The sequence below is a fragment of the Heloderma suspectum genome, chromosome 1, assembly GCF_057233095.1.
Source record: "Heloderma suspectum isolate Gila_16-S chromosome 1, 16-S_ref, whole genome shotgun sequence".
Lineage (NCBI taxonomy): Eukaryota > Metazoa > Chordata > Lepidosauria > Squamata > Helodermatidae > Heloderma > Heloderma suspectum.
This window is the reverse complement of record NC_139458.1, coordinates 127,623,979-127,650,921: the sequence shown is the minus strand read 5'-3', so window position 1 is coordinate 127,650,921 and position 26,943 is coordinate 127,623,979. Positions and strand designations below refer to the sequence as shown.

General features: G+C 45.1%; 1 protein-coding gene across 13 annotated transcripts in view; it reads left to right on the top strand.

Annotated features, from left to right (window-relative positions):
• Window positions 1-26,943, top strand: part of TSPAN4 (tetraspanin 4) — a 796,820-nt gene that overhangs the window by 703,025 nt on the left and 66,852 nt on the right. For all 13 annotated transcript variants that reach the window (XM_084856527.1, XM_084856547.1, XM_084856537.1 and 10 more), the window contains one exon: window positions 380-454. In XM_084856527.1, coding sequence (XP_084712653.1) covers window positions 380-454 — 75 coding nt within the window. The remainder of the gene's footprint in view (window positions 1-379; window positions 455-26,943) is intronic.

Genomic DNA, 26,943 nt, shown 5'->3' with positions numbered 1-26,943 from the left:
CCTGACAGTGCCTACCCTTGATCCCGGCCCTGTATACCATATCAGACTATAGGTGGGGCTCATGTGACTGAATACTTTTCCAGTCAAAAACGGTCCCTCCTCATAGGAAATTGGTTGTCAAGAGGAAGGGTTCTAGCCTAGCCATCTCTCCTGGCGTGCAGGGAGTTTTCTGATATGGAGGAACATTCAGTCATATGAGCCCCATTGCATCTGAAGTGGTACCACCCAGACACATGTTTGCCTCCCAAGTGAGAACTAGGCCTGAATAAGTCCAATTCTTTTATGCACAGACGTATGTGTTGCATAACATCAGGAAGATGGAACAGATTTTGATATTTCTGGATTTTTGTTTCTCTCCCACCCCCTCTTCTCTTTTCAGTTTTTTATCATGCTGTTAATTATATTTGTGCTGGAGCTTACCATCGTGATTCTCTTCTTCGTCTACACAGACAAGGTATGTCAAAAGTTCTTTCCCCCCTCTTTTCTCCCCTTCGGCAAATGTGTGTGCCCCTTCCCTCATAAATCAGTCATGAAGCCTTTGCCTTGTTATGCATATCATGGTTTTGTCAAGACACCCCCTTTCAGGAATACTGCACTTAGAACACATAAATACTGTTCTGTGACATGGCTTCACTCTTCAGCTCTCTGTAGCTCACTTGCAATCCAAGGTCAGTCATATTAGTAACACCGTAGCTATTTAAATACAGAGAACTCTAATCAGGAAAGGCTGATGAAAACTCATGCACTAAAAGGCAGATAGTAATCACATTAAAATACCCTTTAGCAAGGTTATATGTGTTACTGTGAAAGTTCCAAAATGGACATGGTAGACATTCTCCAGGAAATGTGAAATTAAGGAACTGGACATTGTTGATATATGCACTTGCCAATGCTGACAACTTACAATGTATCCAGTATTGTTGATAATGGACATCATTAACGTTCACCAGAGAAGGCTACTTTGATGACACTACCCAAGAAGAGAGGCTTCTACCACACTCCTCAAACTAGCCCAATGTTGATAGCTAAAAACAGGGTTTCGTCAGAGCTGCCACTGTAGCTTCTTGTCACTATGTCTTTCCTTAATCTTTTAAAAGTAAAACCAGCTTCTTTCTTTCTTCCCTTCTCACCTCCCTCTCCCAGCCCAGGCAGGGAGACTAAATGGGTACAGTTTGGGGGTGTTTTTTTTGCCAATTGCTGGCACCTCTTGTCAAGAGCAGAGGTTCAGCAAACACCCTGGCCTCTGTCCCCGGCTCCCTAAAACCAGGCCGAAGTGGGGACTACTTGTTTTGGGCAGCAAAAGCATACTGACTATAAGCTATCCTTACCTATTATTTACCATGTGTTGTGAGTAACAAGATAACAATGTTTAAATTTCATTAATTCATTCATTCATTCTTCCTATTCTCCCTCAGCTCAATTTGGAATTCTTATTTCACAACTAAAAGGTAGTGATTTACCCAAGGTTTCCCTTATCAAAACCCAGTACTCCAGCCACTGTGCCACACTGACTGTTCTGAAAGACCCAGCGTTATTTACATTTGTTAAAGTGCCAAAGACTTCACTGCCCTGGAAGGGCAGTCTAAAAATATTACTACTGCTGCTACTGCTAATAATAATAATAGATGTGAAACCTGTGCCTGCCTAAAAGAGGTAGATTATACAAATCCAGTTGCCATGCAAGATGATTTATGTTGTCAATGATAATTTTAAATTACTCATATGCTGTAATGGCTTATGAATCAGTTGTTGCTTCTTAAGAGAGAGACTTATGCATAATGGAAGACAGATTAATGAAAGGATCTGTGCAGTGTGCAGCAGTGTTCCAGAAAAAAGCTAACACCACGCTTGGTATGCTAAGAAGGGGGGAAATTATGAAGAACATTATAATGTCATTATGTGAACCAATGTCTGTGTGTGAGAACTTACAGGGAGTAATTCATAGTAGTTCCCCCCTTCCTCCCCCCCTGTCCGCCATCACTGTAATCTGTGTAAAGGACAATGAAAATTATTGGAAGGGCGTGACTGAGAAAGTGTTATCAACATCATTGGGATTGTTCGGAAAAATAAAATGTTAAGAGAAATATATATGTGGGCAGCACTCAATGATAGGCCACACATAAGGAAGGCAATACTTTTTTTAAAAGTATGTGTGTGTGTGTGTGTGGGGTAAAATTGGGGTGTATAATTAGTGTATTCAAGTATTTGCCACATGGCATTTTGGAGGTTATAGTTTCTTATATGGTATTCTGCTTAGTGAAACCATGCCACATTTAGTGCATGTGGCAGGGAGGAATGGGAGAGAGAGATTCATCGTACCACCTCCCCTCATTCCTCTGAATAGTTAGCTGAGTGAGTGGGGCGGTCTCCCCATCTCATCAGAGCTACTGGTGGCTGGCCTGCCTACCTGCCTGCCTGCCTCCCTCCCTCCCTCTGCCACTCAGGGAGAACAGAACAGGCAGGCAGCGGGTGGGGGCTTACAAGTTACATGATGAAATGCTCCCCCTAGACGTCGCAGATCAGGTTAGTCTAGAACACAGCCGCGCTTCCTATGTGATGTCCCTGGGCTCATCTGGAGAGTCCTTACCCTGACACACCCGCGCATCACTTAGTGAGCTAAATTAAACAGGTGTCTAGTTACCACCAGGACTAGATCCACCCTAAGATATAGCTGTAAATCACTAGCCGCCACCACCACCACCAACTATGGAGTTATCCAAGCAGTTCTACATCAGAGGCTGGGAACATGTGCCTCTCCAGACGCTGGACTCCAGCTCCCATCTACCCCATCCACACGGCTGACAGTCAGAGATGATGGGTATGGTAATCCAACAACATTCTAAGCTGACATAATTGGCAGGTAGGTCATATCTTACATGCTGCACAGAACCCACAGTAAGAGGCAGTAGTTGAGCCAGGAATCAAAAGCCTATCTCTGCCCTCTTGGCATAGGGTGCCATATAGACTTCGAGGGGCATAGTTGGCTAACTCTAAAGACAATCCAACACAGATGTTGCTTGTATAGGTCAGCCTTCCCCAACCTGTCACCCTCCAGATGTTTTGGACCTTAGTTTCCATCAGCCCTAGTCAGCATGGCTAATGGTCAGGAATGCTGGGAGTTGTAGTCCAAAACAACTTGAGGGCACCAGGTTGGGGAAGGCTGTTCTAAAGTATTCTGGAAGGTAGTGACTAGATGGAATTATAGGACTTGTGGTACGCAGAATTATTCACATCAGAATATTACCACCCCCATCCTCATCAAGGTTCAAGAACTGAAAACCTGTTTAAGATTTACCTTAAAAGGAATCCAGCATCCTGAAAATAGCATTTTTGCATTCCTGCATCCATCTGCCTGCTGATGAGGAGGATAAAAATATTGTTTGCTGTCTACTGTGAGGAATACAACTAAAAGAAGTCAACTTTGATTCTGATCACCAAGATTTTCCCAATAATAGAAGTCATTGGAATATCTTTAAATACCTGGAGTGTTATATTTATTATTTATTTATTTATTATTTATTTATTATATTTATTACATTTATATCCCGCCTTTTTTCCTCCAAGGAACCCAAGGCGGCTTACATTATCCTCCCCCTCTCCATTTTATCCTCACAACAACAACCCTGTGAGGTGGGTTGGGCTGAGAGTCTGTGACTGGCCCAAAGTCACCCAGTGAGCTTCCATGGCCGAGTGGGGACTAGAACCCGGATCTCCCGACTCCCAGTCCAGCACTCTCGCCACTACACCATGCTGGCTCTCTTATCACTGGGTATGTGCGTGTTATCACTCACACATCCAAAACAACCTGCATTAGGTTTGCTCTCCAATAAATCCATCTTCAGACCAAACTAGGTGTTTGCTTATTATGTAGCATACAACTCTATATTGTGGTTTCCCCTGAAATACTTTCTGGAATGGGGAGGGGCTTCCCCACTACACTCAGAATCACACCACCATTGGTGCAGGTAGCAGCTTTAGCTGGAAACTTTTCTTCCCTAAAGCTCCTAGCCATATTGGGGGAGGTTCGTTTCAGTCACGGTGGAGAAATGAAGACATAAGCCTCTCCTCGCCATATGCTGCCTTCCGAACAAGAATCCCCCTCCCCGTGAATCTTTAGGGCGGCTGTGTGTCCTCTTTCACAGAGGACAGTCTTCTATTTGAAGGGCTGCCAAAGGACTGTCCTCTGTTTTGAAGGCATCCTCTGTCTGAAGGGCTGTCCAGTCCAAGCACAGTTTAACGATAAAGAACCATCAGAAGGAAGAGCTGGGCCTTTTAAGTTGCCCATCAACAGCATCTGGGCAGCAGATTGAGCAAGGCACACAGGTTAGGTGGTCCCAGTCTCCCACACTATGGTGAGATTATTGTATTTCCATTTAAATTATTATGATTTCTAAATGTGCATCTATACATAATCATTAGCATATGCAAATTATATGCAAAAAGGCATCCTTGTTTTGAGGTGATGCATGTCCTTTTTGTTGACAATTCACAAGTGGCCTCCCTAAACGTTATTTAAGGAAAAACAAGCTACGTAGCTGCTTGCTATGTATTAAGCGAACAGTTAGTTTGGCCGTCAGTGGGCTCCTGCATACTGAATGTATCTAGAGATAATCAGGTGTCTGCAGCACAGTGAGGGGTTCTCTTGACTAGCTCAATTATGTGCACTTCATATAAAATTCATATAAATGAATATGTGCACTTCATATACAATAGAAATAATGATGGCTGCTTCTTGGCATTTGGGAAAGTTAAGCAGAAGATACACAATTTTTCCAGTCCTCCCCTATCTCACATGAAATGATTCTGATAATTTGGTCCCACATCACAAATGAGAATTGACATCATTACGAATTGACATTACTGGTGTGGGACCGGACCACATTTTTAAAGGATCATCTCCATTTAGATGCTGATCATTTCTGACATTCTAAAGTAAGGGTGACATAGATGGAATTCTTGTCAGCCTTTGAGCCAAGATTAATGCACCTGAGCCCTGTACTTTAGTCACATGGATTCTAAAAATAAAACTACCTAACAAGTAAGAATACTGAGCCCTGATGATTTGCAGTAACTATGGTTGATTTTGCTGCTTCACCTCTTCATGGGGATCTCTTTTTTAATCTTTCTACTGCAACCTATGCAGAAACTGTGATAAACTAGATCAGCAGACTGAGAAGTCAGGAGGGAGTCTGCCTTCAAACATATATTGATATTAATATACAAGTTACTGGAATCGCCGTAACATATCCTTCAGCTGTGGTGTTGCCATATCTAGCAACAAGAACAAAATATACCATTGGTATGTTGTTAAGAGCTGATTTATTTATTTGTTTGTTTGTTTATTTATTTATTTTACAAGAGAAGTAAATGGCAAGAAGTATGAAAATTCTCAGTGATGCTGCTAAAAGACCGTTGTGCTTGCATCAGTTTCTTCTTTTTTCAGCTGGGAAACTTTCCAAAGTAATTTTAATTAGTTCCTGAAAGAAGGGGGGATGCCTTCTACACTGAATCAGATTGATGTTCTGTTGTGTCCAGTACTACCAATTATGATGCTGAGCTCTTCTGGGTCATGGATTGGTCTCTCTTACTTGAAATCCATTAACTGGAAATTCTAGGAATCACATCCGGGGCTCCATACATGTCAAGAATGTGTGCTGTCCCTGAGCAAACGCTTTTGTTTTTGTTTTCTGAAAGGAAGGATTGTCCATTTCAATTCATTTAATTGGATTTCTTCAGAACTTTAGCCCTATTCAGGTGTTCCTAAACAGCTTAGACTAAACACACGAGGACTGTATCCTTGAGCCCTTCTCACATGTTTCCGTTGCCCCATACTCATGGAGGGTGACTTTCTGAAGAGGAGAACTTTGTGTATCTTTGGAGGCTCTCCACACAACATTGAACATTGATTCTCCTCTTCAGAAAGTCTCCCTCCACAAGTAGAGGGCAATGGAAATAGGCAAGGAGGAGGGGGCAGGACTAGCATGCTCCTTCTCCTCGCGTATTTAGCCTAACCGGTTTAGGAACACCTGAACAGGGCTTCTGTTATGTGACTATGTATACCTTACAAGTTGGGTAAAACAAGTATTTATTTTCTGCTACATCATTGTCTCCTTGAAGGCTTCTTGAATTATGAGTTTCCAGGCAGGAGCAAACCCTTAGGAATAATAAATAGATACCATAGGAGCAAACCCTCTCTTGAAGGCCTTGCTCCCTGTCACACTCTATATTCTAGTCCTCACAAAAGTTAAAGCTCTTCACTTCTTTGTTCTTGATGATATTACGCCACCGTTTCCCCTTCTTGTTCTCTCTGCTCTGCAGAAATTAGGCTTCTGCCACGCCCTGTTGTCTTTTTTGGCCACTGTGTTCGCCAGCTCTTTTGCCATATTTTCCTTATTTCTGGAACAGGCCCCCACCTCCGCTACCTCTACAGCCTAATTCCATAGAGAGCATGTATTTGTGGGATGGGATTGTGGCCATTCAGAACTAGTGCACGCATTATAATTGTTTTCTTGAGTCCAGGTACTAAGTGCCTGAATGATCTATGGGTTCCTTGCATGATGGGTTCCTTGCAAGAGGAAAAAAGGCAGGATATAAATGCAATAAATAAATAAACAAACAAATAAATAAACAAATAAATGCAACAAATAAATAAATCTAAAACAGCTAAAACCTGGGCTTCCCTCTCGTCCCAGCCACTTGCACATTGGTAGATATTGTCTCCTCATTGTACATTCTTCTTGATTGTATTGCAAAGAAAGTCCTGATTAAATGTTTCCTCAAGACATTTTTGACAAAATGTTTACTTTTTATGACTTATCAGTACACCATGCCTCTACAGTTTTGTGCTCTAGGCACTCAGCAGCCTCAAGCTACATGTAAGATGATAAATTACTTTGCACTTGGAGTGATAACAAAGGAAAAGTTTGATTTATAATAGTATGGGGCAATATCGATTTCGACACTACCGCCACTGTAAATTATGCTGTGCTGGCATAATCAGCCTGTAGCACAGGGATAGGCAATGCACAGACCGGGACCACGTGTGGCCCTGGCTGCCTCCTGGCACAGCCCCCAGCATCTCTCAGTGCCCCCCTGAACTTAAAAACACTTTTTCACATCAGAATGGCATCCATAGCGGGTACAGAGTGCACAAACTGCCCCATTTAACTTGTTTGCAAGCTATATTTGACCCTTTGGGCACTTCGTAGCCACTATGGAGTTCCAAACAGGTTAAATTTGGATACTACCCATAATTATTTGCTGCCCAGTTACAGCACAGGCCAATGACCTTTGTTGCTCCTTTAAAGTTTGTGGAAATCCTAAATCCCTTCCTTCCCCAAGGGCCATTTCATACATCATGCAGGGTAAATCCAGTGACCATTTCTCATCATGTGCACCCTTGACATGGAGCTGTAGCCAATACTAGCTCCGTGATTAGTGTACCTGTATAACACTCATGTTTCCCAGCATATGTTTGCATTCACACATTACATTGTGAGGAATGCACTTTAAAACATGCACCTCCACATGCATGATGTGCAAAGAGGGCCTGAGCCAATTCCACTAAGGGCGCTATCCTGTGCATGTTTAGACAGAAAAAAGTCCTACAACTCCCAGCATTCTCCAGCCAGGCTGGCTGGAGAATGCTGGGAGCTGTAGGACTTTTTTCTGTCTAAACATGCATAGGATTGTACCCTAAGAGAGCAGCACAGTCTTTCCTACTGGAAAATCCATATAACTTCAAAAGCACCCACCTCCCTCTCCCCTCCCTCTGGCTATTTAAAGTCTCTACAACTTCCCCTCCCCACTTGAAGGGCAAATGTGAGTATGTCAAGGATTATTGCAGGCATTGTTTTCAGAGCATTGGCTCTGTAAATAATGTGTCAGTAATAACTTATTCTGCCCTTCCACTTTTAACAACTGTATTTATATTTCTGTTATGGATGCTCTCCCAGTGGCAAAAATAAAGGCCAGATTTACTTGTTTTCACAGCATTATATATCATTCCCCAATAGGCTTATTTATTCAGGTGTCCCCCAGTCTCCTGATTTATACCTATAACTGTGCTACTGCAATTTAACATTGCAGACTGGAGTGATACACCCAGCATTATTTTTATGTAACCCCCCACCAAACCAGTCAAGTGAATTTTCTTTTACAAATACAAAGAGTGAGAATCAGAAGGTTAGTTTTATTATGACGTTCATACATGTTCTTGGGCCCAGCTTGTGGTTCAGAGCTAAAATTTGCAAAGAAACTTGACGGAAGTGGAAGTCCAGTAAAAGATTACTTAGCACAGAACTAGATACTCTCTCAGCAAATAGATATTCCCACAAGATAATATGAGATGGGGGGGGGGGAGGATTTACAGGGAAAGATTGACAGAAGGGAGAGTTGTTTCACCCTTCCTGTACTTGCCAATGATCTCCTTCAAATACCTCCCTCCTAGTGCATTCCTTTCCCTTCATCTGGGCTTACTTCCAGTCTCATATCCCTGCTGGGGTAAACATTAATTAAAAACTGTCAGGGGGCACTGACAGAGAAAAATCTGGAGAGGAGAAGGTTAAGCAACCGCTCCCACCTGCTGATTCTTTCTTGCAAGTGCTTTATCATATACCTATGTTGATACCACAAAGAAAACATGGGCTTTGGGACATTCCACCCTTAGTCTCAGAGATACAACTGAAATGAAAAATTCAAGGGAGGAGGGATTCTTAACTACTCCTGATTCAAATTTGTTTCCAGAATTTGAATATATATTCTCATCCAGTTATGCCCGCTCCAACATTTCTAATTATAGATATTGTTCGATTTAGGGGTTTTAAGGGATAGGTGGGGTAAAGTGTAAATATTGAATTTAGCACGTTGATACTCAATATTGTTTTGTTACTATATATCACAAAGAGTTTAAAGAATGTAGATTTTGGTTTGGTAAAAGTATCCCGCAGAATTGGGTTTCAAAAGCAAAATTTGAAAAAAAAAATCAAAATTCTAAAAGCTGAATTTTAAGCATTTTCCAGATTGCAAATGTATGTGACAAGCTGGAGAGGGTTCAGAGGAGGGTAACAAAGATGATCAGGGGACTGGAAACAAAGCCCTATGAAGAGAGACTGAAAGAACTGGGCATGTTTAGCCTTGAGAAGAGAAGACTAAGGGGAGATATGATAGCGCTCTTCAAGTACTTGAAAGGTTGTCACAGAGAAGAAGGCCAGGATCTCTTCCTGATCATCCCAGAGCCCAGGACACAGAATGATGGGCTCAAGTTACAAGAAGCCAGATTCTGGCTGAACATCAGGAAAAACGTCCTGACTGTTAGAGCAATATGACAATGGAACCAATTACCTGGGGAGGTGGTGGGCTCTCCCACACTGGAGGCATTCAAGACGAGGCTGGACAGCCATCTGTCAGGGATGCTCTGGCTTGGATTCCTGCATTGAGCAGGGGGTTGGACTCGATGGCCTTGTAGGCCCCTTCCAACCCTACTATTCTATGATTCTTGTTTAAGCTCTACACAGCGGTAGCCTTTGGATTGGCAGAGTTACCTAGAACTGGCTGAGGCAGAGCTGGGATGAGGGAGCCCAAGTAAAAGCAGGAGGCAGCAGAGCTTCTCAGAAGCCAGTGTGAGCATGATCCCTTTGAGTACTGGAGCACAAGAACTGGAGATAGGCAAGATACTGTCAAAAGAGAGAGTGGGATTTGGCTTACAATTTGGACAGGACCTAAATTACAAGTTTAATTTGTAATTATAACCCATGAGCCAGTGCAGAAGTGGAAGTGGTATTTGGCAGCATCTAATGAGTTTTTAATCAGGTCCTGGATTGTCTTTGGCTGATGGTTTAAAAATGGTTTTTAGATATATGCTGCCTGTGTGTGTGCTGTCTGTTTATATGTTTTTTATGTCAGTGGTTTTGCACTTTGTAAAATGTATTTTTAATGATTTTTAATCTTTGTGAACCACCCAGAGAATTTTGGCTATGGGGCGGTATAGAAACATAATAAATGAAATGAAAATGAAAAATGAAATATAGCAGGGGTGGGCAGAAGGTACATTGGATCTATTTTTGGATAAGCAAGGATTTCTGACTCCCAATTGTCTAACAGTTGCAACAGCTAAAAAGCTCTCATTCCCCTAAATTAGGTTGCTGAAAAACAAGGCTGTAGAACCTCAGGCCCAGGGGCCAAATCTGGCCTTCTGGCATTCTCAGAAGGCGTTGTCCCCTTGCAATGTCCACACCTGCTTCCCCCAAACACCGAGAGTATGGTTGTTTCCCAGCTTTTGTGTAGTGTACCCCCAGTCGACAAGATTGAAATACCTCTCCAAAGATTTAGTTCGACCTGCCCCAACCTGGTACCCTCCAGAATTTTTGGAATTCAACTCCCATCAGGCCCAGCCAGCATGGCCACTGGTTTGGGATGCTTGGAGCTGTAATCCCAAACAACTGGAGGGCATTAGGTTGAGTCAGGCTGGCTGTCACGTTCCTTCATCCTCCCCCTTTGCAATCAGCACACTCCAGGAAACAAGGCTTCGGGCTACATAACTACTTTATTAGTTAATGACTAGCTTCTTTACAAATGCAGATTCTAGAAAACTCTCAGACTGCAATGAAGCAGCTAATTCACACATCTATGAATATCAATAGAGGAGATGGAGTGGAAGTCTGGGCATGTGCTTTTCGGCCAGACTAGCTTCACAGGGATGCCCCTCCCTTAGGGTGGCTCCCTTCTACTTTGGCTTCCACAAGTGGCCAACCTAGCAGAGTGTCTGAGCCCTGCCTCTAACTTTTCCCACTTTGCTCTGCAGCGGACCCTAGCATCCCTCAACTCACACCTCTTGCTCTCCTCCTCCTCCCTCAAAACCTGGATTCTTATGATGGAGGAAAGGGGGGCATTCAGACTGGGCCATCTGTGTGTCAGAGTCTTGGGAAGAAAGTCTCACCATATCTGGGCTCACTAGGGAGGGTGTCTCCCTCTGTTCTGGCTGTTCCCATTCAGATTCTGAATCTGAGCTGCCAGACATCTCCACACACTCAGATTCATTCCTGATACTGGCTTAGTTACTAGCAGTAAGAATTCTATGCTAAAATATGCTAGTATTTTGGCCCCATCCATCTTGCCTTTAGCTCCGCCCACCACTGAAATGCTGCCCCCGAGAGCTTCTCCAAAATAGAATTTGGCCCTCAGGCTGAAGGAGGTTCTGCACCCCTGCTGAGAGATAATGCTTGCGCGGAAACCAGGAGTGGGTTTTTGTGTGAAAGAATGTTGTTGTGGGCTGGGCTCAGCATGTGCTCAGAGGCACCCTGTTCCTTAACTCTTAGTGTATATACCCACCTGCCTGAGCTACTATTTTGGACCTGGTTCCAGTTGGTGTACCTCAGGGATCTCCTAAAACACAATGTAGATCCCACAAGCCTGAAGTCAACCCACTCCTGGTATATAGTCCTCTGGGTAGATGATTGGCTGTAATCCTAGACTATGGCTAGGATGGAATGACTGCAGTGTCCCCCAAAAGTGATGGTATATTAGATGTCCTTCCCCTTCCCTGGCTTCCCTGGATCTCTCTCCAGATACTATATTCTGAGACAAGTAGCCCCAGAGTCCCAGCTGTGGCCAATTAGGTATATGAAACCTGTGCAGGGTGAGGCTGGAACTCCCATTTGTTTGGGGCAGCTAGGAACTATAAACCTCACGTGTCTGTTCAGTGGCCAGATCACTTGCTGTGATCTGGGGCTTCTTGAGGCAACCTGATGAGCTAGGGTGGTGCTGGAAGGCAAACCAAGAGCTGAGATGATGCAGGATTGCTCTTTGATCATCAGCCACTTTGCACTATATTGGGCATCTGATGGGAGACAGCAGAGGAGCCAGGGCTGGCCCTATCATTAGGCAGAGTGAAGCATCTGCCTCAGGCTGCAGATGCTGGGAGATGGGGAACAGCAGCAAGATGTTGGAGGGCAGACGTGTGTATGCCACATGCCCTGCCCTATGGTTCTAAACTAGCCTGCTACCGTCAGGTGTGGAGAAAGACACTGTCCCATCACCGGTGTTGAAGTAAGGTTTAATTTATTTAATTTATTTATTAAATTTATTAATCACCCATCTGACTGGTCACCCAGCCACTCTGGGCGATGTACAACAATAAAAACAGTTCATACAATAAAATTCAACATTAAAAACATCACATTTCTAAAATTACCCTAGCCCACCCCAAATGCCTGCCTGAACAACCACGTTTTTAATGTGTGGTGGAAGCTCATTAAAGGGGCATGGCGGAGTTCCCTAGGGAGGGAGTTACATAGAGTGGGGGCCACCATAGAGAAGGCCCTCTCCCTTGTCCTCACCAGCCTAGCTGTCCTGGCTGATGGGACAGAGAGAAGGCCATCCGAGTCTGATACCTGGTGTTGCTGGAGGCGCTCCTTGAGATAGGCTGGACTGGAACTGTATAGGGTTTTAAAGGTCAAAACCAACACCTTGATTTTGGCCTGGAAAACAACTGGTAGCCAGTGCAGCTCCTTCAGCACTGGAGTGATGTGATCTCACCGGCGGCTGCCTTTAATCAGGCGAGCCGCCGCGTTCTGGACCAGCTGCAGCTTCCAAACCATCTTCAAGGGTAACCCCACGTAGAGTGCATTACAGTAGTCTAAACGAGAGGAGACCAGGGCATGTACTACTGATAGGAGCAGATGGTCGGGAAGGTAGGGGCGCAGCCGCTGTATCAGATGGAGTTGGTACAGCGCTGTCCAGCTCACAGCTGACACCTGAGCCTCCATGGACAGCTGGGAGTTTAAGATGACCCCCAAGCTGCAGACCTGGTCTTTTAAGGGTAACCGTACCCCATTCAACACCAGGTCAGCATTCCCCAGCCTCCTCTTGTCTCCCACCAAAAGGACCTCGGTCTTGCCAGGGTTCAGCTTCAGCTTGTTCCTCTCCATCCAGCCACTCACTGTCTCCAGACATTTGGACAGGGATTCTACGGCCAACCTTGGTGAAGATTTGAACGAGAGGTAGAGCTGCGTGCCATCTGCATACTGATGACACCGCACCCCAAACCTCCTGATGATAGCCCTCAGCAGCTTCACATAGATGTTAAATAGCATCGGGGAGAGGATGGAACCCTGTGGCACCCCACAAGTGAGCGGCCATGGGTCTGAAACCTCCTCTCCCAGTGCTACCCTCTGGTACCTGCCAGAGAGGAAGGACCGGAACCACCGCAATACTGTGTCTCCAATGCCCAACCCCTCCAGGCGGTCCAGGAGGATACCGTGGTCAACGGTATCAAAAGGCGCTGAGAGGTCGAGGAGAACAAGGAAGGAGCATTCACCCCTATCCAGAGCCCTCCTCATATCATCTACCAAGGCAACCAAGGCCGTTTCTGTCCCATGCCCAAGCCTGAAGCCCGACTGAAATGGGTCTAGATAATCAGTTTCTTCCAAGTGTGCCTTCAACTGCATCGCCACCACCCGCTCAATCACCTTGCCCAAAAATGGCAGATTTGAGACTGGGCGAAAGTTGTTCAGAACTTGAGGATCCAAGGAGGGCTTCTTTAAGAGCGGTCTTATCACTGCCTCCTTGAGGGCTGATGGCATCACTCCCTCCTCAAGGGAGGCGTTCACCACCGCCTTGATCCCCTCACCTAAGATTTAACTCCCAATCTGATCAGCTTCTGTACATGGAATGGGAGAGGGGTGCCATCTTGTCCCTCGCCTCAGGCAGCAAAATGTCTTGGGCCACCCTGAGAGGAGCAGATCCTGGGTCTGCTGATAGCACCTTTGTTGCCATGTACACCCCTGAGGTCATGTTTATTCAAAGATAACATGGAAAGTTCTGCAACTCCAACAGTGCCTGCCAAGGAGTGGATTATCTCTGATAATGGACAGCCAGTCTGAACTTCATTTCAGGGCTCATGCCAAGCCAAATACCACTCTGTCACTGGCGTCCCCACAGCACTTGCAAAGCTCCTGCTCCCCCTCCTGCCCAGACATCCTCACCACAGTGGGCAGCAGTGGCACTTCTGTATGGGAGCTGCTCAACTCCCATCTTTCTCCAGAGGTGGTGGCTACTGACATCAGGCAATGCATTTTCTGAATTCTAAAATATTCTAGATGCTACCTCAGGAGGATGGGAGTGAGCAGCTTCCTCACCGAATCTCTGCCACTGCCCATGCAGAGAAGGACATGTGGCTATAGAAATGCTGGGAGGAGGGAGATGGAGTGACAGGTAGGGATGGATGGAAAGTAGGGGTGGAGGTCAAGGGGTTGAGGAAGAAAAGTGAGGGGAAGGGGAAGGAGCTACCGGAGCAGGGTGGGGAGGAAGGAAGGCAAAGTGACTGTCAGGGAGAGGGAAAAGCAGAGTGAACTGGGGAGAGGAGAAAGGAGTGACCAAGGGACAGCAGGAGGAAGAGAGCAGGGTGGTGTGTGGGTCAGGGGGGGCGGGAGAGAGAGAGAGAATGCATGTGCACATGGGCACACATGGGCATTCACACTAGGGATGGACGACAGTCCCTTACCTGTTCTCGAAGCTTGCTTCGCGGTGGGGGGGAGGCGCTTCGGTTCTCCCCCCGAAGTTCAGGTAAGGGGGGGAGGCGCCCCGCCTCGCCCGGCCAAAATTCAGGCTGGGGGGGGAGGCGCCCCATCCCTTGCCGGTGAAATTCAGGCCGGGTAGGAGCACCCCGTTTACCCGGCCACAAAAAAAAAAGTAAAAAAACCCCCACACACACCCGTGATAGGCTACGTAACGATTTACATAGCCTATCACGGCTAGATTTCCAAAGTCAGCTGTGATAGGCTACGTACATTGTCACGTAGCCTATCACAGGTGACTTTGAAAAAAAAAACCGCATACGCAAATGGCGGCTCCCATGGGGACCGCCATTTGCGTTCCTTATTTTGACATGTCTAGTCTACGTAAAGATTTGCGTAGACTACGGCGAAAATAAGGGCAATGCAAATAGCGTTCCCTTATTTTCGCCGTAGTCTACGTAAATGTTTATGTAGACTAGACGTGCCAAAATAAGGAACGCAAATGGCGGCGCCCATGAGCCGCCGCCATTTGCGTACGCGCTTTTTTTTTTCTCTTCAAGGTCACCTGTGATAGGCTACGTGACGATTTATGTAGCCTATCACGGCTGACTTTGGAAATCTAGCTGTGATAGGCTACATAAATCGCTACGTAGCCTATCACGGGTGTTTTTGGTTTTTTTTTTTACTTTACTTTTTTTTTTTGCAATGGCGGCGGCGGCAGCCGGTCGGGAGACCGGCCGCCGCCCCCGCCCCCGACGAAATGCTGCCGAACCGCCGCCGGGACCCGCCGCTGAGAGGGACATTCAGCCACAGAAAGTCCCATCCTGGGGGGGGGGGCGGGGGGCCGGTGGAGAATTTCCCCACCAATTTCGGGGGGCCGAATGCGTTGGCATTCGGCCTCCCGAAGATTCGTGGAGAAATTCTCCGCCATCCCTAATTCACACAGAGAAGGCACACACAGAGATAAAAGCTGTATTCAGTAAAACAGATGCTGAAATTCATGATTGTTATGGTTCAGACCATGGAGACAGATATCACCTGTGATTTGATAGTGGTTTGGGGCAGGGGGATCCCATGCAAAAATCATGCCAATTCAAGAGGATCGCTTTTAATTCTACTGGATCAGACCCCATGGAAAAGCAGTGTGCGTGTGTGCGTGCGTGCGCGCACGGTTTCTGTATGAGTGGCTGGGAGGGGAGCAACCTGGGGAGAGGGGGTGGTGCCCATGGCACTTTCACAAAATGCCAGATGTGCCCGCAGGTCCTGAAAGGTTGGAGAGCCCTGATCTATCCATTGGCCAAGTTGTTTCCACATAAATGTGTGCCTCGTTGTAACGAGCCACGTGGTTTTACATTCTGTTGAGGTCAGTGCAGTTTTTCAAGTAGACTATTAAGAAATGTGCCCTTAGTGAAATCACAAAATTAATTATGTTATTAATCAAGTGCTACATGAGGTGAATTATTTGGCTAATTCCTGAGGTGGCATCAATTAATATTTTAAAATCAAGATTCCCTAACACTATATACAAACTAGAGAAGGAGAATCAATTTTGTTTCCCTAATTTATTAGGCCAAAGTTAGATTTGACACATGCATAAAAAAGCCCAATGCTCTGTGCAATTATTAGCATTAGATGTAAGGATGACAAAAAGAATGAGGTGTATGTTCAGGAAGCTAGTGTTACATAAATACAACAAAAATGAAATAGACATATAAAATGCATTACTACTCTCTTCTGAGAATCTCCGACCTTTGTTGTTCAGGGCTTAATGGGGTCTTGGAATCAGCAATTGGAATAAAGCATTAAAAAAACTCTCCTAAACAAAGGTTCAGTCCCATATCAAATGTTACAGTATCACATCCCAGAACTGATGCATCTAGTTGTTACAGGTAGGAAATCTGCACTAGACACACGTAGTCCAAGTTCACCTTTAAAAAAACTTGTTAAAGTTTTCATCTGCTCTTTAGATGTTCATCAACATCTAAAGTTTTGGAATTTAATTTTGTTTCAATGCCCATTTTTCAGTCAGGCCATTCCACATGGAAAACCTACTCATTGACTGAGCTTGGATGATTGCGGGGGTGAAAGAAGCCATTGTGGCTTCTTCCCCCACCCCCATGCATGCTGTGCATGCAACTGAAATTTGCATAGTTACCTACGATGCGGCACGGGTTACCGTGTTGTCCAAACCTGGCGTGATGTGCGTCGGGGGTGGTGTCTCACCCACACCACAACCCATGGCTTGTTTTAGGGGTTGTGGCATGAGTAAGGAGTGTCCCCCACCACACACCACACCAGGTTTGGATGACACGGCAACTGGCTCTGCATTGCAGGTAATTATGGAATTTGCAGTCACATGTGCAGCATGCACGGGAGCAGGGGAAGAAGCCATGATGGCTTCTTTTGCCCCTGCAGTCATCCAAACGTAGCCATTAACTTGGTTCCCACGGCTGCAGGGCAGTTAACAAAACACCCAGCAACCCTAAAAAAGGTCATGCATTCTGGGTGGCTTGTTAACCACCCACCTTCGTCAGGTTCAGATATAACAATAAGCCACACCGACGAGGGTAATTACGTAAATCCAGCTGGCACACAACTGGCACACACAGGGTCATTAGCAAGCTTCTGTGGCTTATTAACCAGCCCATTGACATTACCCAAATTTAGCACTCAATGGAAGGAGACACTGACCACAATGATCCACTGGGAACTTCTCATGCACGATCCTCAGCTCCTGTTTATAGCTAGGGGGAATTGTGCAGAAGATGTGGATTCCATCTTGGAAATTAACAGCATATATTACAAGCATATTACACCAGTACAGTGTCATTGTTTCTAGCTCCCAGTCCATTTCCAGGCCCAATTCACAGTGTGGGTTGTAACCTTGAAGGGCCTTCACAGCTTGGGGCCTCGGTACTTAAAGGATCACCTCTTCTCACATGTACCTACCTGGACTATGAATCTTCATCTGAGGCCAGGCACAGATGAAGATCTCATAGTCCAGGTAGGTACATGTGGGAATTCTTTGGACGCCCCGGCCACATGAGGTATGACAGGTGGCTACAAGAGAAAGGGCCTTCGCAGTCGTGGCCTGCTAGTTGTTGAATAACCTGCCCAGAGAGGTCGACCGGGCGCCTGCTATAATATCTTTCCAGCACCAGGCAAAGAACGTTCTATTTCCCCATCCCTTTTCAATCATGTAGCTTTCAAAACAGGGGTGGACAACTTCAGTGGGCTGCGGGGGGCTGCATTGTCTCGCCAGAACTCATTGCAGGCCACTGGCCTCCCCCAACGCTGCTGCTGGAAGTGGCCGTGCAGCTGACTCCCCAGTGATGGTGCTGGGAAAGAAGGTGCATATGCCTCGCCCGCCTTTTTTCCCAGCACAGTTGCTGGGAATCCAGAGGCACGGTGGTGAGGCCCCCAGTCACGGCCGCAACCCACTCGCCATCAGGCTGCATATTGCCCACCCCTGTTTTAAAGTTTTACCCTTTCGATATTTATTTTCTCTCACCCATTTTATCTTTTTCAACATTCTGAATTGGTGTGTTCAGTGATGTGTTTTATTTTATTGCGTTGTGTTGTTAATTTCTTATTTTTGCTCTGTGAGCCACCCAAAGAACTTCTTGTTGTGGGAAGATGTATGAACAACACAAATAAGAAATTAGTAAAAAAAAAAAAAAATGTGGCGAGTTGTTCACGGTGCCCCATAGAATACCCCCCCACACAGACACACACAAACTGCTCCACAGTACTTCACTCTGAAGCACTAGCAAGGCAGAGTGTCTGTTGAACTAGATTTGTTAGAAATTAGCTGGATGCCTAGTCAGCAGAAGGTGAAGAGTGAACAGCGACCATGAGCGGCGCTGGGAGTGCTGGGTGCGGCATTTCTGGGAAGAAGTCTCATGCAGAATTGCTTTCTTCCATTATTTATCAGTGTCCATGTTTCTAAGTCATAAAAGGCCATGATCAGCGGTATTTCTGGACTGTGGCTGTCAGGAAGACTTGCCATGCACCGTGGGTTCTTTCGCAAAGTGACCCTTTTACTTTTAAAAACAATTACTTTGGTTATCTGCAGTCTGTGTGTGCGCGCCCGTGGGGGGTCTGTATGGCACAGTGGGGGCTGGTGACTGACTTTGGTGGAGCTATGAATCCATTCTGGGTCTCAGTCAGAACCAGCCAGAATGCTAAAGGTGCTGAACCAATTTTGGGGATAGGGTTCAGCACTCTGGGCAGGTCCTTTAGCTCCTCCGGCACGCTTTGTATTGATGAACTTGCTTGCAGTGTTCAAAAAAGTGCAGATTTCAGAGAGCGACTGCGTTTGAGTTTGTGTAGCAGTTTGTGGAGTGTGAATTAGGGAAGTCTGCATCAAAATGCAAACTGAACAAAATTCTCACCCATCCCTAGCATGCACTCAGCTCCACTCTTGTTCACTGTTTCATACTGTTGCTCTAACTGCTTCATTTGGGTCCTTCTCTCAGCAATGCTGAGAAGAACCACTGCCTAGACAGAGGTTCTTCTAGCACAACTGTCAGGCCCTGAATTCTCAGTCAGTAGTCCTGAATCTTTGAAGTCTCTGGGCATGTTCACATGGCATGCCAACCCATTGTGGGTGACTTGCCATGCACCGTGGGTTGTTTTGCAAAGTGGCCCTTTTACTTTTAAAAATAATTGCTTTGGTTATCCGCAGTTTCCACAACTGCGAGTATCCAAAACTACGAGGGCTTGCCTTGGCTGCTCCCTTGTATGTCAAACATTCAAGGGAACATGCAAGGCTACAATGTAGCAAGGCTGTTTGGATAGCCTTGCGCAGTTGACAGGTGGGGAAACGGGGTGCAAATCGCCCCTCTAGCAAGGGTGTCCCTAGGGTTCAGTGCATTGCCCTGAACCTTGGGGGTGCCCTGCTAGGAACCCCACTTGCCCGATCCCCTGCATCTGTTTTTAAGGCTGCTCGGGGCACCACCCCATTTTCTCTTAAGAACCTGTAACTGCTGCTGTTTTGACAGCTGTCAGAGTAGAAGGAGTTACTTACTTTGGGGTAGAGAAATGGCATGTGTGCACTTTATGTGCAAATGGGGTGCTAGCTCAGTATATGAATTTCTCCAGCGCAGGGTTCTCAGATCTATTATGAATCAAGGGCCATTTCTCAAAGAAATCTTCTCCAGCTTGCAATGTTAAAGATGGTTTTGAGCATGTGCAGCCAGCTGTATTTTAGGCAGAAGTTTTTTCATGATAGTACCTTCATCTTGATTTGACTTCCATTGATTGCTGTGAACTGCATGACCAAACCACCTGGTCACTAGTTATGAGTTTACTTGAAATCCGCACAGAGTTTGTTGATTTGGCAAGCAGTTTACCCAAAGCCTCCATTCTTAAACAAGTCCAAGAATTGGAAAGAAGCAGCAGAAATTGTGATTGCATGGGTCAAGATACAGCATTTTGAAGAGGCAGAATTTTTTTTGTTAAAATGTAACACTGTGCAAAACTATGTAGAGATTAGCATGCAAGTTAACTCAGCCATTGTGGTTGTCAGGCTGATCGGTCTTTACACCCTCCCTCCCTCCCTTCTCTTCCTAATGTTGCTATTATGTTGATGATTATTGTTGTTGTTATTATTGTTGTTGTTATCTCCACCACCATTTTTACAATTCAATCATTGCTTGGGTTTTACACAATTGTGCATTTTATTATTTATGTAGTCAAGTCCAAAAACATGAAGCAGCTAACATGAAAACAAATATTCACAGCCTAGTAAAATAAATTAATAACAGAGGCAGAGCCAGCCATGGGGGTGGGGGGAGATGCATCAAATGAAAAGGAATGATTAGGATTGTGTATTGAAATAGACAGCACATTTTTTTATTCATTCCAATAGCATTTTTGAAGTGCCACTATATATTTAAGCCAACATTAGGTGTTGACAGTAACCTAACTGTTTAACAGTTTTACATATACAAAATGGAGTACAAATGAATGCTCATGTTTTGTGACTGTATATTGGCTGGTGGATAACAACCTTAATCTCACACTTGACAGCTGCCACTGAAAATAATGTTCCAAACACAACACTTGAATTCAGAAGAGTTTGAAGCCAATATTCTTCCCTTATTTTAACTCAACAGTGAAAAGTATGGGAAGAATTCCAATTGCACTGAGAGGCTTTTTGGGCAGACATGTACCCAAATGGTCAGCTTGTTGGCTGAGTAATCAAACACATCCAACTAATAATTAATGAAGAATCAGACTATTAGATGAATTCAAAAAGAAAATGCAGTACATCCAGCTGTGTTGTCATTAATCCCTCAGTATATACACACCTCATATATGTAGCATAACTTTTTGGTATAGCTCTGTAACAGAGTAAAGTCCAAGCTCCTATCTCCCTTGAAAATCTCCTGTCTGCCATGGACTCTTTCTTCTCTCCAGCAAGGGGAGAGAGAGAGAGAGAGAGAGAGAGACTCATTTTCTTCCATAATCCTCAAAGCAAACAATCACATAGGCTGCATGTCACCTGAATCCACATAGATTGTCTGAAAGGGGAGAAAGAAAAACACTTTGTCAAGTTGGCACCACTTCAAGCCATTTCTATTGACTAACTAGTGTGCCAAGTGTTGCTATGTGTGTGCTATGTGTACATGTGAAACCTGAGAGAACTCAGAATCTTATTTGATTGCACGTTGGTTTTCTCCAGACCAGCCCCCATCTCCCTCAGTTCCTGGAACCAAGCAGAAAAGGGATAGTTTTGAATATTTCCCCTCCATCTCTGTTCATTTTGCCAGAGAAACTCTGCTGTCTGTATATACATTTTTGTGCATGCGCAATATCAAACTGCATCTTACAATCTGTGGTTTGATATCACACAATGTATCATGACGTCTTGCTTCACCACATTATGTATCCCTTTCTGATTAGTTGTTTCCATGTGGCCTTTCTGCATATTGTTTCCTTGCTGTCACCGATTGGTATATGGTGGAGAGAGATATGGATCAATTTATGGAGGTGTTCACAACCTACATAGCCATTCCTTCTAGCATGATTGTTTTGACAAAAAAGTTTGAATGTCAAACTTTCCCTAAAGTGATATCATCACATTTCCTCCTGAAAGAAAAGGCTTAAACCAATCAACTGTCCTGATATGGCTGAATCAGAGAAAATTATGGCACAATTCAAAAGGCAAGGCAACAAAGCAGGCAAATGATCATGCACAGAAGTTCCAGTCCAGATCAGGATCAGGCAAAGGCAGGAGTGATCCAGATACAAGCAAAGGTCAAAGCACAGTAAAGCTGTAAGTTAACTTACACAGTCCAGAAGCAGACTCAAACGGGAATCCAAGGGTCGGCAGCACAGAAGGTCAATCACAAGGCAAGGTCCAGAAAGCAAGGCACAAGGCACAGGAGCTGACAAACAATGTTGTTCCAGCACTGGCTCAGCTAAAGCTGAAGGCTTATATACTCAGAACCTTCTGAGCCCCACCCAGGGGCTCCTGAAGAGTCCTCTTTTGGAATCAAGCACTCCTTCTCAGAGGAGCCCTACTGGCCTGCTTCTTGAGGCAGCAACACTCTTGGGGGTTAGGTGGTTTCCCAGCCTCTGCCTCAGAGGTGGAACTCTCCTCCTCCTGCAGGGATGGACTAGAAGTGATCTCTTCTGAGGGCCCAAGCTCCCCTAGACCTCCTGACATGGGTGGCTCCTTGGCATGGTCTGTCTCTAGGAGCTCTAGCTCCTCTTCAGAAGAGGACTCCTCCAGCAGGAGCATGACATCAACTCAGCACATGCACAGAAATGTCATAGTTCTCATGCAGACTGTGCGTGCCCTCAATCTATTCTGAAATTAATAACAAATTTAACAGCAGTCCAAGCTCTCTACAAAGGTGAACATTACGAATGCATAAGTTTTGACCAATGATCTGAGTAACTACAAAATTAGGTGGCATCACTAGCTGAGACCAACTTGTCTCATTGATTTCAGTGAGACATAATTGCAACTAACTCTTTCTGATTTGAGTGGAATGTCTTTTAGACCAAAGATTCCTCCAGTTTTACTCAGGTGTTGCATGGGATCCAGACTTTCTTCTTCTTGTTAGCTCTTCCTTAGCAGAGAGAGTATGAAAAAGATGATTTTGCCACCTTCTGCTTGCATTCTCCTGTGACAATGAATTAATGGTTTATATTGACTATATATTGACTATTGACTATTGACTAGCCTCCAAGGCCACTGCTGGTTCAAAATAAAACATTGTTCCCAAATGTCCTCTCGAGACAAATGTACGAGGATACACATATTCTGAGATACTCCCATCTAAGGGATCTTTGAACCTTGATAGTAGCACAGATTTCCTCCAATCACACACACACACACACACACACACATACGTATTCAGAAGGAAAGCTGATTCTTATTGATTGCACAAAAAGTAAAATGTACAAATGTTCAGTCATGGGGAATTAACTTGTTGCAATAATAAAGCACATACATGCATTCTGTTATGGATTCAATCAGTTCTTACAATCCTAGGCATAGACACATTTCAACATACAAAGCAGAACACAAAATGGATACTGTGGACATCCCTGCACAGGGTTTGGATTGTTCACAAAACAACCCACAGGGCCTAGCTTGTCACCCACCAGGAGTTGTTGCGTTGTGTGAACGCGGCGCATGTCTTTTAGTTCCTTCCCATACAGTGTCTCCAAGCCACTGGAGGACACATAATCAGCCTTTATCAAATCCTGTTCCTAGGTTTATAAAACACATTGACGTTCTCAGTTGGAAAATCCTACAGAAGTACAAAGCAGACTGTTGAATTGTATAAATTGGAAAATTATTTACATTAGAAGAAATTGTGAAAAATCAAAGCACTGAAGTCTCGAGGGAAAAAAGGAATTGATTTTCACCACCACCACCACCCTCCAGAGATTAATGGAGAAGAGAGACATGAAACATGTCAGAGAAAAGAACTTCTGACAGGGAAACAGATGTTAGTTCGATCTTCCACTTAACATATTCCTTTTTTCCTTTGTAGATATTTTTAAAAGCTATAGCAAGACAGGAATTTGCCAAAATTATTGAAGGAATATTTAAATGCAGCCTTTCAGTGGGGGTTTTGGCAAAAGTAATGCTGTTGTTTGACGGCACCAAAGGAAAGAGCATGCTGCAATTACCTTCCAGGGCTGTTTCAGTCAGCAGAGAAGGGAGCATCTGATACGTTTTAACAAAGCAAGGTAAATGACTTTTCAAGGGCAGAGCAGTCAAAAAGGGAGAGGGGAAGAGGAGAAAATTGATTCTCTTTGGGGGAGGGGGGACAAGAGAAGAAAGCAAAAGGAAAATATTTGTCACAAACCACCAAATGTATTGAAAATATCAGTATTTAATGAATGTCAGCTAAAACTCTCCCGCTGCTACCACCAGCAGTACAAGCCATTCAGTAATCAGGTGCCAATACACTTGTTCGGATGTGCTCAGTGGAAAGCTGCCTCATTGTCAGCAGAGGTTACAGCTTTGTTTGACGCTGATTTATGTACAAGTAGAGAGGCAACCTTTTCATAATGACTTTTGTCATCACAGATGGGTATAGAGAGGTGACGGAAGATGGGTATTTTTTTTTATGGATCTTCTTAAGTTCCTCTCCTCCTGTTCTGGAAAGTGTCAGTTTTCCACATACAAGATAATTATGTGGCTGAAACATGGGTGATGGATTGTTTTCTGTTCTTCAGAACTAGTAAACAACATCTGTATGGCATACATTTTAGAATGTCTCTTGGGTATTGAGTCATTGTCCCACTATATATCAGTTTCTGTTACCATTGGGTTACACTTTACAAGGTATTTAACTTTTGCCGGATTTCCCCCACACCAGTATTTCTAATAGTAGCCCTGAACATTTTTCCTATAAAAACCAATGGTATTTATTTAGGTATTTAATGCCTGCCTTTTAGTACAGCTCCTTACCAGGTGGGTTACCAAAATTAGCCATTCAACTAATGGGGGGAAGAGAGCCAGCACTGGAAGGTGGGGAGCACAGTATCCCATGAACTGGTCCAATCTGCCACTGCCCACCCATCTGATGTGCCAGTAGCTTCTCTGATATCAGCCTTCATAGTCACATAGGGGGGAAATGAAGAGGTTAGACGGTTGAGCAGTAGTGCTTCGCGCAGTACAGGGGCTCTTCCACGGTGTGTAGAAGAGGTAGGGATGTCAGAGAATTCCGCCACGGATCTCGGTGAGGCCGAATGCCAGTGCATTCGACCCCCCGAAATCTGTGGCGGAACGGCCTGCCACCCCCCGCCCTCCAGTGGATTCCCCCCAGGACGAGACTTACCTGGGGCGGATGTTCGGGCAGTGGCGGCAGCTTCGGCGGCGGTGGCTTCGGCGGCGGTGGCTTCGGCGGCGGCAACTTCTGACCGGCTGCCGCCGCCACCAATTGCAGTCTTGTCATTTTGGGTTTGTTTTTTTTTACAGAGACGTGATAGGCTACGTAAAGACTTACGTAGCCTATCACATCCCAGTTAAAAAAAAAAAAGCGTATGCAAATGGTGGCGGCTACAGCTGCCGCCATTTGCGTTCCTTATTTTTTGTCGTCTTAGTCTACGTAAATATTTACGTAGACTATTACGGCAAAAATAAAGGGGAACACAAATAGCGTAGTGAGCACTATTTGTGTCCCTTTTTGATTCACCGTTTTAGCCTACGTAAATATTTACGAAGGCTAAAACGGCGAATCAAAAAGGGACACAAATAGCGCCCACTATTTATTTATTTATTTATTTATTTATTATTGCATTTATATCCCACCTTTTTTCCTCTTGCAAGGAACCCAAGGCGGCTTACATTATCCTCCTCCTCTCCATTTTATCCTCACAACAACAACCCTGTGAGGTGGGTTGGGCTGAGAGTGTGTGACTGGCCCAAAGTCACCCAGCGAGCTTCCATGGCCGAGTGGGGACTAGAACCCAGATCTCCCGGCTCCCAGTCCAACACTCTTGCCACTACACCACACTGCACTATGCTATTTGTGTTCCCCTTTATTTTTGCCGTAATAGTCTACGTAAATATTTACGTAGACTATGATGGCAAAAAATCAGGAATGCAAATGGTGGTGGCCATAGCCACCACCATTTGTGTACGCCGTTTCTTTTCTTTTTTTTTTTACCCAGCAGCCACCGCGGCCGGAAATCCGGCTGCGGACGGCCCTGACCTGGCCAGCTGCTCCGCGGAGCTGCCACGGAGCAGAGCTGGCCGTCAAGGATTCCGGGGGGAGGACTGGATTGCCTCCCCCCCCATCGAGGATTCTGGGAGGAGGGGAACACCTCCCCCCCACCATGAACAGAATCCGCGAAAAGGTAAGTCACTTTCGTACATCCCTAGGAAGAGGCAAAAGGATAAAGCAAAGACTTTTCTCTACTGCCCCAGATGGTTGGTCTACATCTAAAGGGCTTAAGTTATAGGAGGGTAGGGTAGATTTTGGTTGAAGGTTAGGAGATACTTCTTGACAGTGAGAGCAGTGGACAGTGCTTGTCCAATTGAAATCAATTGTGTAGAAGGGTGGTAGGCAGAGGCTGGGCAGCCATATGTTGGGGATACACTAGATCTGGATTTTTTGCATTGAGCGGAGGGTTGGACTAGGTGCCCCACATCTCTGTGGCTCTGAGGGATTGCACACAGAGACATGTTGCCTGCCTTTTGTTTGTTCAGTGTGCATGCACACCCTGTAGGGATGGAGGGAGCATCGTACCAGATGCTTAGCTTGACCGAGATTGAGAGAGTGAGAGAACTGTAATTTATGTAGATGGATGGATAGATGCGACACTATTCCCACTATCTTGAAATGGAGAAAAGTCTGACGAATACCTCAGCGACAATTTCAGAGGTGCCCATGTTAGTCTGATGCAACAAATGCAGCCGAGTCCCGTGGCACCTCGAAAGACAAAGACATTTTATGCATCCAGCAAAGCCAGCTCTGCCCTACAAAAGTGTATGCTGCAGTAAATGTCTTTGTCTTTAGGGTGCCACTGGACTCTTTGCTGTTTAACTACAGTGCAATGCATGAGTTTAAAACAACAGGGAGAAGAAGAAGAAATCTCAGGTAGAAAATAATTCTTCTTCTTAAGATAATTGTCTTTGTCGTTCTGAGGCATACAACCTTGGTCGGTAGATCATCCACATCTTAACACCTCTCTCCCCTTAGGGAACACTTATTCCTCAAATAATAGTGTGATTGAGCCAGATGGAAGACTGACCTGTGTATACTAAGGATGAACTGGAGACAAGGGTGAACCCAGTCTGAGTAAGGGCTCCATCACATGGGGGCAGAAATCCACAGCAATCCTGGTGCTTCCCTCATCCAGTTTCATTGCAGGATTGGGTCGTGCTCCTTTATATGGGTGTCCCCATCTCTCCATGTTCCGTGTTTCACCTTTTCATGGGGGAGCGGAGGGT